The sequence below is a fragment of the Pelophylax lessonae genome (genome assembly GCF_965119305.1).
Source record: "Pelophylax lessonae genome assembly, chromosome: 2".
In the NCBI taxonomy this organism is placed as follows: Eukaryota; Metazoa; Chordata; class Amphibia; order Anura; family Ranidae; genus Pelophylax; species Pelophylax lessonae.
Window position 1 is genome coordinate 681,963,490 of NC_138769.1, and position 19,014 is coordinate 681,982,503.

A 19,014-nucleotide genomic window follows, 5' to 3' on the forward strand; every position below is an offset into this window, starting at 1 on the left:
AAGGCGATCTCCTTGAAAAGAAAGATCAGTCAAGGCCTTGTTAGAAGTCTGGTCAGCAGACCAGCATTTGAGCCAAAAGACAAGCTGAAGGACCACTGCCGAAACAGAGAGCCGAGCCACTAGGGGAGCCCCATCCAAAGTGGCATCACAGATAAACTGCAGCCCCTGGACCAGCTGGTCCGTCAGCACAGCAAAGGCAGGGGGAGCTACTCCCCCCTCCAGGTCACGATGTAAAATCTTAACCCACTCAGCCAGAGTCTGTGACACCAGGGCCGAACAAGCCAGGGTGTACAAATTGCCGGCCACAGCCTCCGTCTTTCTATCAGCCGGGTCCTTAAAGGGCGGGGATTATTTAACCGCAATCGTGGTTGCCTTGTTTAATCTCGAAACCAGAGGGTCCACTTCTTACGAAGATACACCTCATAGGGGTATCACCTAGCAATTCGCTTAGGAACCCCAAGGGGGTGCGTTGGTTGTCTCCACTCTTCAGTGACAATTCTGTCAAAATAGGAGGGGAAAGGGAACTCCTTTGCCGCTCTGGATGGCTTGTGAGTGCCAAAGGGAACATGTGCCTCCGTCACAGCCACGTCTTCCAAATTAAAGTCTTAAGCACAGATACAATCAGTGCGTCCACCAGCGCCTTTTCATGCGCAGCATCAGAAGCAGAGGGATCATCATCACTATTTGAGGATTCAGGGAGCATGGTCGCAGTTCAAGCAGGGTGACCCAAGTCTGAGGCGGCCAAATCAGATTCAGGATCTGAGGAGACAGATGAGGCAGGGTAAGGCAAGGGGTGCTTTTATGCCAGCCTGTTATACGAAAAAACCAACTCCAACAGGGACACAAGGGACTCTGGAACCGCCGTCAATGAATCAATGGATGGATGGGACCAGGGCCCCGCAGCCCCAGAGAGGGGATCAGGTGGGGAGATGCGCTCCAAAGACTTCATGAGTCACCAGGGGGACATCACAAAAAAGTGTAAAACACTGCTAAGGGACAACCCCATCGCTCTGACAGGACCACCCAGTTGCCCGTCACAGAGCACCAATCGATCCTCAGCAGAGAGGGAGAGAACCCCACCAAACCCACAGCTACCAGGAGAATCTGCACTGCACGAACGGCGATCATGAAAGGAAAAGATTCAGGAGTAAGCACCAGGGGATGAGGAGGGGCTCCACTGTCACTATCGAAATCGCCACCCACGGGGCTCCACTGTCATGGCTGCTGTTATTTTCAATGGCAAACCACCGCAAAATGGTCGCTGGACTACCCAAACATGGCTGCAGTGCTTTGAAGCACAGAGGCTAAAAGTAAATGGCAGCCCCACGAGGCTCTCAGGGACCCAGGAGGGATTCCTAGGCCCCAAATACAGGCCCAGGCAGGACAGGGGGCCCTCACCAAGTACAACCCCCCCCCCCGCACAGCTGATCATCCGGTCGCTGGCGGCGCACCCCCCTTTGCCCCCATTGCCAGCATAGTGCCCTGCCCCCACCCCAAAAGGTAGCCTGACCACCCACATAGCCCCAGCCTAAGTGGAAGGGGGAAAGGATGGGGGGACAGATGAAGGTGGGGTGCCTGACGGGAAGGAGGTGAACCCGGGGGTACAACCGTCCCAAGGAGGGGCCCACATCCACCCAAAACCCTCCAAGGAGAGAGAGGAAGCTACTAACCACACCAGGAACCAGACAGGCACCGTTCCAGACAGAAACCCTCGACATCGGAATGAAGGACTGTCGGCCAGGAGGAAAACTGTGAGACCTGCTCGTATGCGACCTCGCAATGTGTTTCCCTCGCAGGCTGGTAGTTGATTGTAGATCTCAAAGTAAACAAAAACAGGAGAAAAATTTCTATCCAAAAAAAAAAATTGCCAGGACTAGAAATCCCAGTAACTAGGTCCTTCCTCCTGACTAGGCAGATGAAAACTAAGTACCTATAGCAGAGAGAGGGAGTATACCCCCTGGGACTAATCATAGGCTTAGCCAGACTTTTTTTCTGCCTAGTGCCCTACTCATGTAGGGGGGCAGTATAACCACTGTCCAATACAAGGGGAGAAAAGATTTGCCCTGCCGAAGAGCCGGAGAGCGTTTCCACCAGACCAGGGAACCCCTGGTTTCCCGGCTCAGCCGAATCTGATTGTCTGGAGACTTTGGACACTTGTCCCATTTTGTCTGGATCTCTGTTTGAAGAGACCTTGTATGGAACTATGAAAAGGGAACCACCTCGAAGGTAGACACTATCAAGCCCAGCACTCGCATGCAAATCTGGAAGGAAGACCTTCAGTGGGACAGCAGTCGATGCATCCCAGCATGCAAATTATGGAGTTTATCCAGAGGAAGGGACACTCTGGCTAGAGCTGAATCCAGAGTCAGACCCACATAATCCAATTTTCTGGGTGAAATCAGAGCAGACATCAGGCAATTTGGAATTCAACCAAACTCCTTCAGGGTCTGTATAGCGATCTCCACGTCATCTATCAAGGCAACAGGGGACTCCGCTCGCAGGAGGAGGTCATCCAGGTAGTCCAGTACCTCAATCCTCCGCTGACACAACACTTTCGTGAAGACATGAGGAGTGGAGGAGAGACCCAAGGGTAACGCCAGGAACTGATAGTGCTTCTCTCCCACAGCAAAACAGAGAAATAACTGGTGTCTGGCACATATTGAAATGTGCAGGTAGGTATCCTTGATGTCGATAGAGGCAAAAAAGATCCTATCACGTACCTGGCGGGTGGAGCCTGAATATGCTGAGGAAGGCCTCTCTTACACCTCTGACTCGGGGCCCCTGGTAGTGTAAACAGAAGGCGCAGGAGTACAGAGTCGCACGAGTGCCTGATGGCGTGCTGGTGCTGGTTAATAGCAGAGTAGGATGTCAGGTGGCCACAGAACTCCAGTGGAGAGAAGGCAGCGGGTGTGACTGGGAGCTTCCAGGAACTGAAAGTAAGCAGAGTTAAACAAGCCGGGTCATACACAGGAAGAGCAGATCAGATTAAATCGTTGGAGCAGAAGGATGGTCAAGGTCAAGCCGAGGTCGATGCAGGCAGAAGGCAGGGGTGGTCAAAAGCAAGCCGGGTTGGTATTTCACAGGAGACAGGTAGCAGATGCAGGAACAAACAGGGGAAGCTGAAGACGAGACAGCACTGAACCTGTGTGCTGGTCAGGCTTAAATAATGCTGTTCCTTGATGAGAAGGGTGGAGCCAGGATTAGCCTGTGGGTTTAACTAATCCTCTGCCAGAGCTTTCCTGACAGATCCCCTGATGTAGGGATGCCACCACAGTATGAATGGACTCCATTCAGAATTTCTGTATCCACATAAAGCAGTTCAGGGCCTTGAGGTCCAGAATCGGCTGTACCTTGCCCTCCTTCTTTGGGACCATGAACAAGTTTGGATAAAAACCTTTAAACCGTTCAGCTACCGGAACCGGGACAATCACACCCTGAAGCAACAGGTCTTGCACCTCCCCCGAAGAGAGCTTGCAATTGGTCTGGGGACAGACACACATTGGAAGGAAAGAACCTTTCCAGAGGGAAAGAACAAAACTCTATCTTGTAACAGGACAGTATCACTTTGTGGACCCATTTGTCGTTTACCAAGGAAGTCCACGGGCCCAGAAACCAGCGAAGATGTCCCCCCACCCCAGGCATTGGTGAGGGCGCACCTTCATGCTGAAAGAACTCTGTCCGTGAGTCTAGAGAATCCCGTTCTCGGCTTGCCAGACCAGGCCAGACTTGAAAGGTTGTGAACCCTTGTCCGTGGACCCTGACAGACAAAATAACTTTTTGCGAGCCGAGAAATACAGGCTGCGTCTGTGACTAGGCTCTTTATCCTTCCAAGATTGAAGAAAGGTGCTCTTCCCCCCTGTAAGACTCTTGATGTCATGCAGGGTAGCCCCAAACAGGCGATCGCCTTAAAAGGGTAAATCAGAGCATTTTTACAAGTCTTGTCCGCAGACCAACACTTAAGCCACAATACACGTCTAAGCACCACTGCAGAAACAGATAGCTTAGAAATCAGGGGAGCGGCATTCCAAAGAGGCATAGCAGAAAGACTGCCGCCTCTGGACCAGCTGGTCCGCCAACTCAGAAAACGCAGGGGGAATCTGCTCACCCTCTAGATCATGGAGCAAAAGTTTAGCCCACTCAATTAGTGTTTGCGACACCAGGGCAATGGCCAGGACTGGCCTTAGCAATGACCCAGCAATAGTGAACATATTGTCAGCCAGACCTTTAAAAGCAGGAGACTCCTCTACCGGAATTATGGTTGCCTTGTTTAACCTACAGACAGGGGGGTCCACCGCTGGTGGGACAGTCCACTTCTTGAGAAGTGACTCTTCAAATGGGTACCTCACAGCAAAGCGCTTAAAGCGGTAGTATCCCGCTTTTTGACACTTTTACCTACAGGTAAGCCTATAATAAGGCTTACCTGTAGGTACAAATAATATCTCCTAAACCGGCATGGTTTAGGAGATATTTACATATTTCCGGGGGGACCTTCAATTAATTTGACGGGAGCTTGCCGGAAAATCACTCCCGCGCGCATGCGCGGGAGTGACGTCATCGCGGCTCCGGCCAATCATCGCACCGGAGCCGTCTCTTCCGGCCAATCACCGCGCCGGAGCCGCCGAACCCGGAAGAGACGGCGAGGGATCATGGCAGCGCCCGCAGCGATGTCCGGGGGTCCGTGTGGGGGCTTCGTTCTAAGGTAAGTTACACATAATGGGCTAGTATGCGATGCATACTAGCCCATTATGCCTTTGTCTTGCAGGTTTTGTTTTTTTTTTCCCCCCTAGGGTTTACAACCGCTTTAAGAACCACAAAGGGGCATTTTGATCGCTTCCAATCTTTAGGCTCCGTTCACATGTAGGTGTTGGCGTTTTTCAGGCGTTTGTTTATCGTTTTTCAGGCGTTTTACAGGCGTTTTTATAGGCCTTTTTGCAAGCGTTTGCAATCGTTTTACAGGCGTTTTTTTGGGCGTTTTTAACAGGTGTTTTTGGTGACCAATGGAAAAGCAGAGTGTTTTTTTTACAACATTTGCAAAGGAACCTCCCAGGGACCTCCTCCTCTGCATTGGACCTCCCAGGGACCTCCTCTTCTGCATGATCTTTTTTTTTTTTTTTATGGTTCTGGACATGCTACAGAGCTGAAACTTCACAGGTACACTTTTAGACCCGCCAGACACTAAAATTAAAACGAAATCCAAAGAAATCTTTTTTTTTTTTTTTTTTTCAATAATTGGCTCGCTATCAAATACGACAATTTTTAAGAACTTTTTTTTGCCTGATTCATAGTCCCTGGGGCATGATCCAGAACCCTAGGCACTTTTTAGGGGCATTTATTGGGTTTTAGGGCTTCAAAATGGTGTTTTTTGATTCCATATATATATCTACATTACGGTCACCTTGGCATAGCAGAGTCAATTTACCCTAAACTACATTACGGTCACCTTGGCATGGAAGAGTTTGGTCAGCCTGGCATAGCAGAGTCAGTTCACCTAAACTTCGTTACGGTCACCTTGGCATGGAAGAGTTTGGTCAGCCTGGCATATCAGAGTCAGTTCACCTAAACTTCGTTACGGTCACCTTGGCATGGAAGAGTTTGGTCACCCTGGCATAGCAGAGTCAGTTCACCTAAACATCGTTACGGTCACCTTGGCATGGAAGAGTTTGGTCAGCCTGGCATAACAGAGTCAGTTCACCTAAACTTCGTTACGGTCACCTTGGCATGGAAGAGTTTGGTCAGCCTGGCATAGCAGAGTCAGTTCACCTAAACTACATTACGGTCACCCTGGTATGGCAGCAGGCTACTGTCACCTTGGTATGGCAGGGTCTGGTCACCTAAACTGCCTAACTGCTGTTCTCCATGTTTCAGGAAAATGTGCTCACAGCAGAGGCATGCCAAGGGGGTGGAGAGCTGGGTGGAGAGCTGGGTGGAGAGTTGTGCTGTTTGAGCTGATCAGGAGCAACTAAACGCTTGTAAAACGCCTGTGAAACGCCAAATATCACTTTACATTGAGGTCTATGGGACAAAACGCCTGTGATCTGCCCTAAAAGAAGCTCAAGTACTTTTTTGAGCGTTGGGCGTTTTCCTTAGGGCGTCAAAACGCTCAGATGTGAACAGGGGTCATTGCAATGAATGGGATTTGTCTTGTTGGGCGTTTTGAGAGCTGATCAGTAAGCAGAAAAACGCTCCAAAAACGCCTACATGTGAACGGAGCCTTATAGACAGGCTTGTTAAAATAGGCGGGATAAGGAAACACTTTTGCAGTGCAAGACGGCTTGTGGGTGCCAAAGGGAACAGGCACCTCCGCCGCAGTCTCAGCTGCATCCTCTTTTTTAGTCTCCCGCACAGAAGTAATCAGTGCGTCAACCTGCGCCTTCTCGTGCACAGCTACAGTAGTAAAGGAATTATCCTCACTATCTGATAAATCAGAAAGAGTGGCTACAAACCCTGCATGGGCCATGTCAGTGGCAGCAGAATTAGATTAAGGATCTGACGACACAAATGAAGTAGGGGAGGGCAGGGGGTGATTTTTGCAAGCCCACCTCCACCTGGGAAACAAAGGACTTCAGGACAACCATCAGTGCACCATTGGATTGCTGGGACCCAGAGGGACCTGCTGCCTCCAAGAGGGGGTCAGGTGGGGAAACATACTCCAGAGACTTCATAAAGTGAAAGGGGGAATGCACCACAAAAAGTGTCTAGCACTGCAATGGGACACCCCAAACGCAGCAATACCACCACTGTGGCACCATCAAACAGAGTATCCCACAAGCAGCAGAGAGAGGGAGGGACCCCACCAGACTCACCACCCCACCAGAGTAGCATCAATCTGCACCACAGATATCTCAGTACCCACGTGCAACATCCAAGGGAAAAAGAAACCCAGGAGTCAACACCGGGGGGGAAAGGAGGAGCTCCCACAGCCAAAATCACCACCCAGGGGCTCCACTGTGAAGGCCGCCGCTCTATATGCACGCTGAACCAACTAAACATGGCCGCGGTTTACACACTGAATGTGACCCACAGGGACCACCAAAACATAAGGGGGACGTGGGGGGAAGGAGGAGAACCCGTGGGTCCGACCATCCCAGGGAGGGGCCCGCATCCACCCCAAACCACATGCAAGGGGAGAGGGGGGACAGCTACTCACTATACGTGGAACCAGGCGGGCACCACTCCAGACAGAATCTCCTCACCATCAAAATGGGGTGGCTGTCAGCCAGGAGGGCCCCTGCGACATGGGCTGAGACCCGGTTGTATGCGACCTCGCAAGGCGTTTTTAACTCGCAGGCACGCCCCCATGCACTGAGGCTACACTACAGCCAAGCCAGCGCGGAGTTCTAGTCTGCACGCACACGCTGGCTAGACTGGGGGGATCACTGGATCCAGGTATCCAGCCTGTCGCCCAGTCCGGCAGTTGACTGTTGATCTCACAGGAAAAAAACAGGAGTAAAAAAAAATGCAAAAAAAAAAAATAATGCCAGGACCAGAGATGCCAGGAGGGAACTAGGTCCTTACTCCAGATTAAGCAGAAAACTCAATGCCTATAGCAGACAGGGAAATGTATACAACCTAGAACTGCCCATAGGCATAGCCAAGTCTTTTTTCTGCCATGTCCCACTCCTGTATGGGGCAATATAACCCAGTGGTTCTGAATATGGACAGCTGTGTCCGTCAATGAACGAAAGAGAAAAACTGTTTCTTGTAACTGATTATGAAGTATAAGCTGGGGTTTGGCTTCAATTTGTTAAAGTATTTAAATCCGTTAATTCAACTGACACCCCCTCCCCCATACTGACAATAATGATGTTTGCTGCCCCTCCTCCTGTGCTCATTCATTCAGAGCAGAGTTTCACTAACACAGGTGGTGTTTTACTGGCTAGATCACCAGCTGAAAACAGAGAGAAAAAAAAAAAAAGAAAAGAAAACCAATGCAGCCACTACATCTTATGACTGGACAGCTGCAATATATTACATTTTTGGTTTTGTGTTTAATACCGCTTTAAAGCTAAATTACAGCAGATACATACATATACAGTATACAAGATATAATAAAATATTTACAAAAATGTGAGGGGTGTACTCACTTTTGTGAGATACTGTGTGTGTGTGTGTATATATATATATATATATATATATATATATATATATACAGTATATACACACACACACACACACTGCTCCAAAAAATTAAAGGAACATTTTAAAATCAGAGAATGACATCAAATCAATTAAACTCTTGGGATATTGATCTGGTCAGTTAAAGCAGGGTTTCACTAATTTTTGTGTTTATTGGAAGTCAGCAGCTACAAAAAGTGTAGCTGCTGACTTTTAATAAACAGACACTCACCTGTCCCACGGTCCAGCGATGCGGCCGCCCGAAGCCTCGATCCTCTCCCTCTTGTCTCGGTGGTGCCGGCATCTCTAGTGTGGGCACCCGGTTGTGACAGCTTGCGGCTTCACAGCTGGGTGCGCACTGCACATGCGCGAGTCCAGTTGCATGTTATGAATGGCCGGGCAATCTTCTGGGACCTTTGACGTGTCCCAGAAGATTGCAGGGAGGAAGGGGGCGAGGAGAACTTCCACAGTGCGCACCCAGCTGTGAAGCCTCAAGCTGTCACAGCCGGGTGCCTAGGCGGCCCGAGCGGAAGTGGGAGCGGGTACCTGCCAAATGTGGCATGTCATGGGGGTCAGCAGTGTTTAAAGCGGAAGTTCCACTTTTGGGTGGAACTAAGCTTTAAGTAGCAGATTTAGCAATGGTTCCATCCTTGGAGCAGAGTTATTCAGTTTCAGCTGTTTTAGTGTTAATAAAATTAACAGGTGCACTAGATGAGCAACAATGAGTTCACCTCCAAAACTCCTCTTTTCTGACTGTTTTTCACTAGTTTTGCATTTGGCTAGAGTCAGTGTGACTACTGGTAACATGAGCTGATACCTGGAACCTATAGAGGTTGCACAGGCAGTCCAACTCCTCCAGGATGGCACATCAATACGTGCTAATGCCAAAAGGTCTGCTGTGTCTCCCAGTCTCAAGAGCATGGAGGAGATTTCAGGAGACAGACAGTTACAGACAGGGCCGTAGAAGGTCCTTAACCCATCAGTAGGACCGGTATCTGCTGCTTTGTGCAAGGAGGAACAGGATGAGAACTGCCAGAGCCCTACAAAATGACCTCTAGCAGGCAACAGGTGTGAACGTCTCTGACCAAACAATCAGAAACAGACTTCATGAGGGAGGCCTGAGGACCCTATGTCCTCTAGTGGGCCCTGTGCTCACTTGCTGGTACCGTGGAGCTCGATTGACATTTGCCATTGAACCCCAAAATTGGCAGGTCCACCACTGGTGCCCTGTGCTTTTCACAGATGAGGGCAGATTCACCCTGAGCACATGTGACAGACGTGAAAGGGTCTGGAGAAACCGTGGAGAATGCTATGCTGCCTGTAACATGGTTCAGCATGATCGGTTTGATGGTGGATCAGTGATGATCTCAGGAGTCATATCCATGGAGGGAGGCACTGATCTCTACAGGCAAGACAATGGCACCCTGACTGCCATTAGGTATCGGGATGAAATCCTTGGACCCATTGCCAGACCCTACGCTGGTGCAGTGTGTCCTGGGTTCCTCCTTGTGCCTGACAATGCCCTGCCTCATGTGGGAAGAGTATGCAGCCAGTTCCTTGAGGAAGAAGGAATTGATACCAATGAATGGCCCCTACACTCACCTGACCTAAATCCAATAGAACACCTCTGGGACATTATGTTTTGGCCCATATGACACCACCAGGTTGCACCTCAGTCTGTTCAGGAGCTCAGTCATGCACTGGTGCAGATCAGGGAGAAAATACCCCAGGACACCATCTGTCGTCTCATTAGGGGCATGCCCTGATGTTGTCAGGCATGCATACAAGCACATGGGGGCCATACAAACTACTGAGTACTATTTTGAGTTGCTGCAATGAAATTTTTGGGGTGTCTTTGAATTCAGCCCTCTGTAGGTTGATAACTTTAATTTCCATCAAACAATGTGGCATCCTTTCATTCCTAACACTTTACCCAGTCCATATCAGTATGGATAGCATGATATTTTTCCCAATTGAGATCTAGTGTTTTCAAAGTGTCCCTTTAATTTTTTTGAGCAGTGTATATAAAAAACACCAATCAGTACAATTATCTATTTACCGCCAAAGAAATGAAAAATAAAATGTATTTCGCATTCAACTAGTACAAATATCCGAATGTGACTTCATTAGCCTCTCGTAATCCTCTCTACATTAGAACCCACATTGGGAGAAGTAGGGCAGCACTTGAAGCCAATTAAGTGTGCTGCATACATGCATGTGATGTCAAGGAACAAGTTGACAGAAGAGAAACAAACATTCTGGTGTTGCAGCTTCACTTTTCCTTTACAGCCTGTGAGGCTGTGGGTATATAGATATAGATATATTTCTACTTTGTATTAGACTATCTGCCTGGAGTGCAACATTAAGCTTTGTTTAATTTATACACATTGCCTGATTTATTCTCTTAATACACTATGTACAACTGTGATAAATGTAGTAGTTATTATTGTAGTACTTATGCTGAGGAATTTCCACTGGATTGGAAGGACTGTAGTAATTGCGTCCCACTTGGTACATGTTAAGGCATCTAAAGACCCTAGGAAAGAAAAATAATATATATGAATTATTCCTCTTGATTACCAAGTATTTAGAATTTTCTCCCAACCCTCAGACCCGGGGAAGTTCAGGTGATCAGACCTGAGACCATGGCAGGGGTAGCCAGTAGTGGATGCATCTAACTGCGGGAAGGGAATTTGGAGGGTGGAAATATCTGGGGTGTTGGGGGAAGCTGCAAAATAATGGTGTAAAAAGGTAACACCAACTGACAGGTAGGTTTGATCTATGAGGTCTAGAGTAAAGCAGACTACTGAATATTAATTAGTGAGATTATAGACTCCTTAGGTATGAATACAAAATCAAACATCTGCTCATTCTAGTTGTGCTACCTATGTGCATGGAAACTCACGCAGAGTCCTTCAAATATGTCAGATGGTTTACTTCCCCAATGTCTACCAAAAGCTAGAATGATAGTTAGGATGTAAGGGGTGCCAAGCACAGATCTCAAACATACCTGCTAGGTACATTTAGGGCTTCAAGTCTTACAGCGGCCATTACGCTGCTTTAAATGTAAACACTGCACATTTATAACGTCCAGCAATGCGAGTTACAAACATGCATTGCACTCCACTTGATTTGGGACTCTAGAGCAGGTGGATGGCCGAATGCCTGTCTCGCAACAATACCAGCGAGTTGCAGCTCAGTAGCCAAGCAAATAATTTTTTGCAGCACCTGGTATCAAAAGGACTGAATGCAAAATCAATGCTTCAGAAACTACCCACTAATCCCAACAATGACCAATGCTAAAATGTAGTAACCTCCAATACAATTTTAAGAGCCTTAAACATCTAGCTCTCAAGGCTTGATCAGCCCATAAACAAAGCAATAAAAGAAAATACGCATGGTTTAAATTTTTAGAACATGTTTCATTAGAAACTGGCTTGCATTGTGCTAGGTTTTTTCTTAGGTGTCACCTACAGTATTACAGAAAACATGAGACAGGATTCTCATAATATTTCAAGGCATTTAACCTTATCATGATTTACTCAAGAGATAAAACCTTATTTCTGCAACTTTATGAAACTCTGGTTCAACCAGAACTTGATAGGTATGCTGTCCAGTGTTTGACACCAATCCTAAGGAAGGATGTCCTTGAACTGGAGAGAAGGGCAACAAAGCTAATAAGAGGGCTGGAGGAGCTCAATTATGAGGAATAACTACAAACATTAAAATTATTCTCCCTAGAGAATAGACACTTAAGAGGGTATTTAATCAGAATATACAAATGTTTGAATGGTGAACGGGGGACGGGGCGGAGGGGCTATTTAAGCCAAGGTCTGTAAAAAAGATACAAGGCCATACAATGAAGTTTTACAACAGGGGGCTCTATCCTACACTGCTGTAAGGGGTTCTTTACAACAAAAGCCATAAGGATGTGAAAATCACTTACACACAGTTGAGATATATATACACACACACACACACACACACACCCACTGAACTGGAGCCAGGCATGGATAGACAGAATTTGAGGCATAAATTCATGCAGCACTTACCTCTTGAAAACAACCCCAAAGAATTGGATGCAGGCTGGGGATCCTGCTGGCATTACACCTGTCAGTGTCAGTGTTATCTTCACTTCCTCTCCATGTTTTGTTGTACTGGTGAGTTCTGTAACCTAAGAATGATTTAGCTATTATAGTAATAATTCATTAGTCCAAAAAACAACACACACCCACATACAGATGAGAGTAATAACCACAGCCTGGCCAAAACCATTAGCTTAGGTTTTATTCTATTTATAGATAGCAGACAAGATGAATCAAATGCTGATTGTTTCAGACTAAATGTTTTTCTGACTGCATAAAGTGTACCTATGAGGATGACATTGTAAGCATGCCAATATACACTATATTACCAAAAGTATTAGAACGCCTGCCTGTACACGCGCATTAACTTTAATGGCATCCGAATGTTAGTACTTCAATATTAAGTTGGCTCACCCTTTGCAGTTATAACAGCTTCAACTCTTCTGGGAAGGCTGTTCACAAGGTTTAGGAGTGTGTCTATGGGAATGTTTGACCATTCTTCCAGAAGCGTATTTGTGAGGTCAGGCACTGATGTATACAAGAAGGACTGGCTGGCAATCTCCACTCGAATTCACCCCAAAGATGTTCTATCGGGTTGAGGTGCAGGCCAGTCAAGTTCCCCCCCAAACTCGCTCATCCATGTCTTGATGGACCTTGCTTTGTGCACTGGTCCAAATCATTTGGTGGAGGGGGGATTATGGTGTGGGGTTGTTTTTCAGGGGTTGGGCTTGGCCCCTTAGTTCCAGTGAAGGAAACTCTTAAGGCGTCAGCATACCAATACGTTTTGCACAATTTCATACTCCCAACTTTGTGGGAACAGTTTGTGGATGGCCCCTTCCTGTTCCAACATGACTGCATTTGGACGAGTGCACAAAGCAAGGTCCATTAACACATGGATGAGCGAGTTTGGGGTGGGGGAACTTGACCGACCTGCCCAGAGTCCTGACCCCAACCCAATAGAACACCTTTGGAATAAATTAAAGCGCAGACTGAGAGCCAGGCCGTCTCTCCAACATCAGTGCCTGACGTCACAAAAGCGCTTCTGGAACAATGGTCAAACATTCCCATAGACACACTCCGAAACCTTGTGGACAGCCTTTCAAGCAGAGTTGAAGCTGGTATAGCTGCAAAGGGTGGACCAACTCAATATTGAACCCGACAGACTAAGACTGGGATGCCATTAAAGTTCACGTGCGTGTAAAGGAAGGTGTCCCAATACTTTTGGTAATATACTGTATTTTAACAGCTAAAAGTGACCCAGACTGCTCTGAAACATTTTAAACCACTTAAGGAATGGAATTTTATCCCCCCCCCCCTTAATGACCAGGCCATTTTTTGCGATTCAGCCCTGCGTTACTTTAACTGACAATTGTGCGGTCGGGCAACAATGTACCCAACTAAAATTGATCTCCTTCCCCCTCCAATAGAGCTTTCTTTTTGTGGTATTTGATCACCTCTGTGATATTTATTTCTGCTATATCACATTCCCAATAAAAAAAAAATGAAAAAATCAAATGTTTTCATCATTTTAGGCCAATATGAATTCTGTTACATATTTTTGGTAAAAAAAAAAAAAAAATCTCAAGTATATATTGATTGGTTTGCACAAAAGCTATTGCGTCTAAAAACTAGGGGAAAGATCTATGTAATTTTTATTTATTTTTTACTAGTAATGGCGGCGATCAGCGATTTTTTTTTTTTTAGCGGGACTGCAACATTGCGGCAGACAGATCGGACACTTAATTGACACTTTTGGGGGGGACCAGTGACATTACTACAGTATTCAGTGCTAAAAATATGCACTGTTACTGTACTAATGACACTGGCAGGGAAAGGGTTAACACCAGGGGTGATCAAATTGTTAAATTTGTGCCATGGTGATGCTTTCGAACTGTGTGGGGGTTGTACTCACTGGATGAACACAGAGACCTGAGTTCCTAAATAGGAGGAACACAAGATCCCTGTGCTCATCACTAACAGAAGAGCGGTCTGCTGTGTTTACATCCGCAGACCGCCGTTCTGTCTCCACGGGGAGAGATTGCGGGTGCCCAGTGGACATCGCGTCCGCCAGAACCGCTGATTGGCTCCCTCTCTAGCCAATCGGTGTGTGTGTGCGCCCCCACTAACTGCTACACGAAACGACGTACATGGACATAGTTTTGTGTAAAGCCCCGTACACACGAGTAGAAATTCGGCCAGGAAATTTCGTCCGTCGACCGATCTGCCGATTTTCGGCTTGTAAGTATGGTGCTTCTGACAACCGACTCCGACTTTTCGGCCGAAAAAATCCTGTTGTGCAGGCTATATCATTTTTGTCGACCGTCAAAACACGTCCGATTTTCGTCTCATTAGTACAGATTTCGATGGGGAAAAATCTTATGAGCAAGACTAGGCATGCTCAGAGATGAAAGAACACAAAGAAAGCAATCCAACACATGACATCACTTCTGAAGTAGAATTCTGTCGTGCGGGAAAATCGTGTGCTGTCTAGAGCACATTCCAACAAACAGACACGACTCTGGACAAAAGACAGACGACCGGTCGGCGGAAATTCGTTGCGTGTGTACGAGGCTTTACAGAACAGACCTACCGCAGTACAACTAGGGCGGCTGGTCGGCAAGTGGTTAATTAAAAGGCATATTTTTTTTATTTGGGGTGGGGCAAGCAATTACGCCTGCTAAATAATAGGGCAGAAGTAAACCCATCAAACCACACCTTGAGACATTTTAGAAACAGCTGTTTCCTTTCCAATATGAATCTGATAATAGCTCCAGGCTACTCACCCCGAACTCCCACACTGTGCATCTCAAACATAGAAGGTGCAAGGGTCTGTGGGGTATATTCTTCACTATGAGCTAGCATGTCACACCCCATCTTGAGTGTAGTTTTGCCCCCTATCTGGCATAAATAAATGTACAGTTATCCTTTAACCACTTGCCGACTGTTTAACTTACATATATGGCGGCTCTGCTGCGCAGGATCACGTATATTGTACGTGATCCTGCACTTCCAAGTCGGGGACACTGTGATCTGCCTATGTAAAGAAGGCTGATCGCTGTTCTGTCGGTAGGGAAGGCATTGATTCTGTGTTCCTGCAAACCAACTCCCACACAGTACAGAAGCACTGGCTAGGCACACAGTTAACCCTTTGATCGTCCCTGATGTTAACCTCTTCCCAGCCAGTGTCATTAGTACAGCAACAGTTAATATTTTTAGCACTGATCACTGTATTAGTGTCACTGGTCCCCAAAAAGTGTCTAAAGTGTCGATTGGTGTCCGATTTGTCCACTGCAATAACGCAGTCCCGTTGTAAGTTGCCATAACTAGTAAAAGAACAAATAACTGGGTTTTCGTCTTACCATAAAATCCTTTTCTCTGATGTTTATTGGCAGACACAGCTTCATATCTGCTCTCCTTAAGAGTAGGACACTAGGTGGAAAAGGGTTAACAAAGCTTGACCACGCCGCCTATAGGGCAGTCCCAGGAGGTATGCTCCCCACTTCCTGCTCTAGGATCTCAGTTTTGTAACAAGCAGTGTCAGAAGAAAACATAACCCAACTCCACAGAGGGGTGGGTGTTGTGTCCTTCAATGTACATCAGAGAAAAGGATTTTACGGTAAGACAAAAATCCAGTTCTCTTTTGTTCATTGAAGGACACAGCTCCGTGTCTTCTTTGACCCTTGGGAAAAACACAGCAAAACACAGCAATGCACATAATTCCCAAAAAGGGCTAAACATATAGCCAACCAGGTAAACCAGGAGCTCAACTAGGAACAACTGGAGCCCATTAACCAGAAATAATACACTGTCAAGAAGCAGGAACCTCTGCAACAGCAACCAGCAAAACTTTGCAGCCGAACGCAGCATCCGCAGAGGAGACTACATCCACCTTGTAAAACTTGGTAAATGTATGCACAGACGACCATGTGACTGCCTTGCACACCTGAACCACTGACGCCTAATGACAGAAGGCCCAGGAGGCATTAAGCCCCCTGTAGAATGCGTCTTACAAGGGAAAGGAGGAGTCTGACCCTTAATGGAATAGGCCTGCACCACCGTCTGCCTGATTCATCTGGAAATGGTCTCAGCAGACGTGGCCTGCCCCTTACGAGATCCACCCGTAAGGACAAATAAAGAATCCGATTTTCGTATTGACTCAGTCGCCGCCAGATACACCCTTATTGCCCCAACCACATGCAGGGAATGCAAAGCAATTTCTTTAGAACGTGTCTGCTTAGGGCACAAGGAAGGCAACACAATGTCTTCATTCAAGTTCAAGTTCAAACCCGAAACGACATTAGGAAGGAACAACTGATAGGAACGTAGCACCACTTTGTCCCTGTGAACCACCAGGTAAGGTGACTGACAGGACAACGCAGCCAGTTCGGACAAACTGCATGCAGAAGTAATAGCCACCAAAAAAGCTACCTTCTGTGGCAGAGAAAGCAGAGGAAGTTCACAAATATTTTCAAAGGGCGGTTTTTGAAGAATTAACAGTAACAGAATAAGATTCCACGGAAGCACCAGGGACCGTACCGGAGGAGCCAGGTGGCGAACCCCCTGCACAAAGGTGTGAACCAATGAATTTGTGGCCAAAGGCCCTTGGAGGAAAACTGCCAGGGCTGAAATCTGGCCCTTATTGGTGCCCAGGGCCAAACGTTGATCTACACCTCTTTGAAGAAACTTTAGCAGGCGTGATACCAAAAAGGAGCGGGGAAACCCCCCTGAGACTCTCACACCAAGTAATGTATGCATTCCAAACTCAATGGTAAATCATCCGAGAGGTAGATTTCCCAGCTTTTAACAGAGTAAAAATCACTGAATCCGACAACCCCCTATCCTTCAGCACCTGGCTTTCAATAGCCAGGCCTTAAAGCCAGCAACTGTAAAGCAGGATGGAAGATTGATCCTTAAGACAAAAGATCTTCTCTGAGAGGAAGCAAGAAGGGGTATCAGCTACCAGTCTTACCAGGCCCGCGTATCAAGCCCGTCGAGGCCAATCTGAGGGGCACCAGAATTACTCGAATCCCTTCTGCCTCAATCCTGCGCAGAAGCTGTAGTGGAGGAAAAGCATAAATTAGGCGATACTGGCCCCAAGGGGCCACGAGAGTGTCTGCCAGAGGGTCTCGAGACCTTGCCATAAACCTCGGAACCTTCCGGTTGATGCGGGAGGCTAACAGGTCCACATGGTGGGTCCCCCACCAGAAACACAGTTGTTAAAACCCTTTCGGTTGAAGGGACCATTCGCCCGGATTTAGGGCCTGCTGACTGAGGTAGTCCGCCTGACAATTTTCCACCCCTGGAATGTGCACAGCAGAGAGGGCTGGAACAAAGCTTTCTGCCCACCATAGAATGCCGGAAACTTCTTTGGCCGCTAGGGCACTTTTGATGCCCCCTTGATGACTGACATATGCCACAGCCATGTCGTTGTCCGATTGAATTCTTACCGGACACCCCTATAGATGATCCGTCCACTGAGACAGGCAAAGCCTGATAGCCCGAATTTCCAGGATGTTGATCAGCAGACGGGACACCTACTGAGACCAGAACCCCTGGGCTGATTCCGTGCCCAAGACACCTCCCCACCCGGACAGGCTGGCGTCCGTGCAAACCACCATCTAGTACAGGGGGAGAAAAGAATTTCCCTGCCGAAGTGCCCGGGAACAAAGCCACTATATTAGGGATCCCCTCATACCCTTTCTCACCAGAATCAGATTGTCTAGGGACTGTGGATTCTAGTCCCATTTGGATAGAATCTCTTTTTGCAGAGGTCTTGTATGGAACTGAGCAAATGTAACTGCCCCGAAGGTGGAGACCATAAGGCCCAGCACTTGCATGCAAGTCCAGAGAGATGACCGGTTGTTGGATAACAGGAGCCGAATCGCATGCTGCAATTTCAACAGTTTTGTTTCTGGAAGAAACACCTAGGCTGAGGCTGAATCCAGGGTCAGACCCAGGTAGTCCAGCATACTGGACGGAGTCAAGGCTGATTTCTGAAAATTCAGAGTCCAGTCAAACTCTTTCAGAGTTCGCACCGTAATGTCCAGATCTTCCTTCAGGACAGACGGAGACTCTGCTCTCAGAAGGAGATCGTCCAGGTACCCCAGTACCAAGATCCCCCGCTGCCTGAGTAAGGCTAACAACGGGGCCAACACTTTTGTGAACACCCGAAAGGGTAATGCCACGAATTGATAGTGCTCCTCATCTACAACAAAACAAAGAAGCTGCTGATGCCTGACATATATTGCGATATGGAGGAAAGCGTTCTTGATATCCATAGAGGCCAGAAAACCCCCCCTGATGAAGGGAAGCCACTACCATGCAAATTAACTCCATTCTGAATTTCTGAACACGCAAAAAGCGGTTCAGGGCCTTGAGGTTCAAGATTGGACGGACCTTGCCCTCCTTCCGGGGAACCATAAATAGGTTTGAATAACACCCCTGAAAACGTTTCAACTCTGGGACTAGAAAAAATATTCCTTGTGACAGCAGATCCTGAACCGCCCCGAGAAGGCCCAGAAGCCGATCCGGGGAAAGGCACAGGATAGAAAGAAAAAACCTTGCCGGGGGGGGGGGGGGGGGGGGGGGGGAAGGACTAAAACTTGATCTTGTAACCAGACCAGATCAACTCATGGACCCATTTGTCATGAGCTAAGGATGTCCATGGATCCGGAAAGAAGCAAAGACGTCCCCCAACCCCATGGACAGGTGAGGGCATCCCTTCAGGCAGAGGAGGGCTTGTCTGCCGGCCCAGTGGAGCCGGCCTTAGACTTACCAACCCAGGAACCTCCCGAGAAGGGACTGGAGGATTTGG

The 19,014-nt window shown here is 47.6% G+C and overlaps 1 protein-coding gene across 1 annotated transcript in view; it reads right to left on the minus strand.

Moving 5' to 3' along the window:
• PIWIL4 (piwi like RNA-mediated gene silencing 4) overlaps positions 1-19,014 on the minus strand; it is a 558,880-nt gene that overhangs the window by 395,576 nt on the left and 144,290 nt on the right. Inside the window, exons 3-4 of the mRNA XM_082244560.1 lie at positions 12,168-12,289; positions 10,571-10,651 (exon numbers count right to left, since the gene is read on the minus strand). Of these exons, the coding sequence (XP_082100686.1) occupies positions 10,571-10,651; positions 12,168-12,289 (203 nt within the window). The remainder of the gene's footprint in view (positions 1-10,570; positions 10,652-12,167; positions 12,290-19,014) is intronic.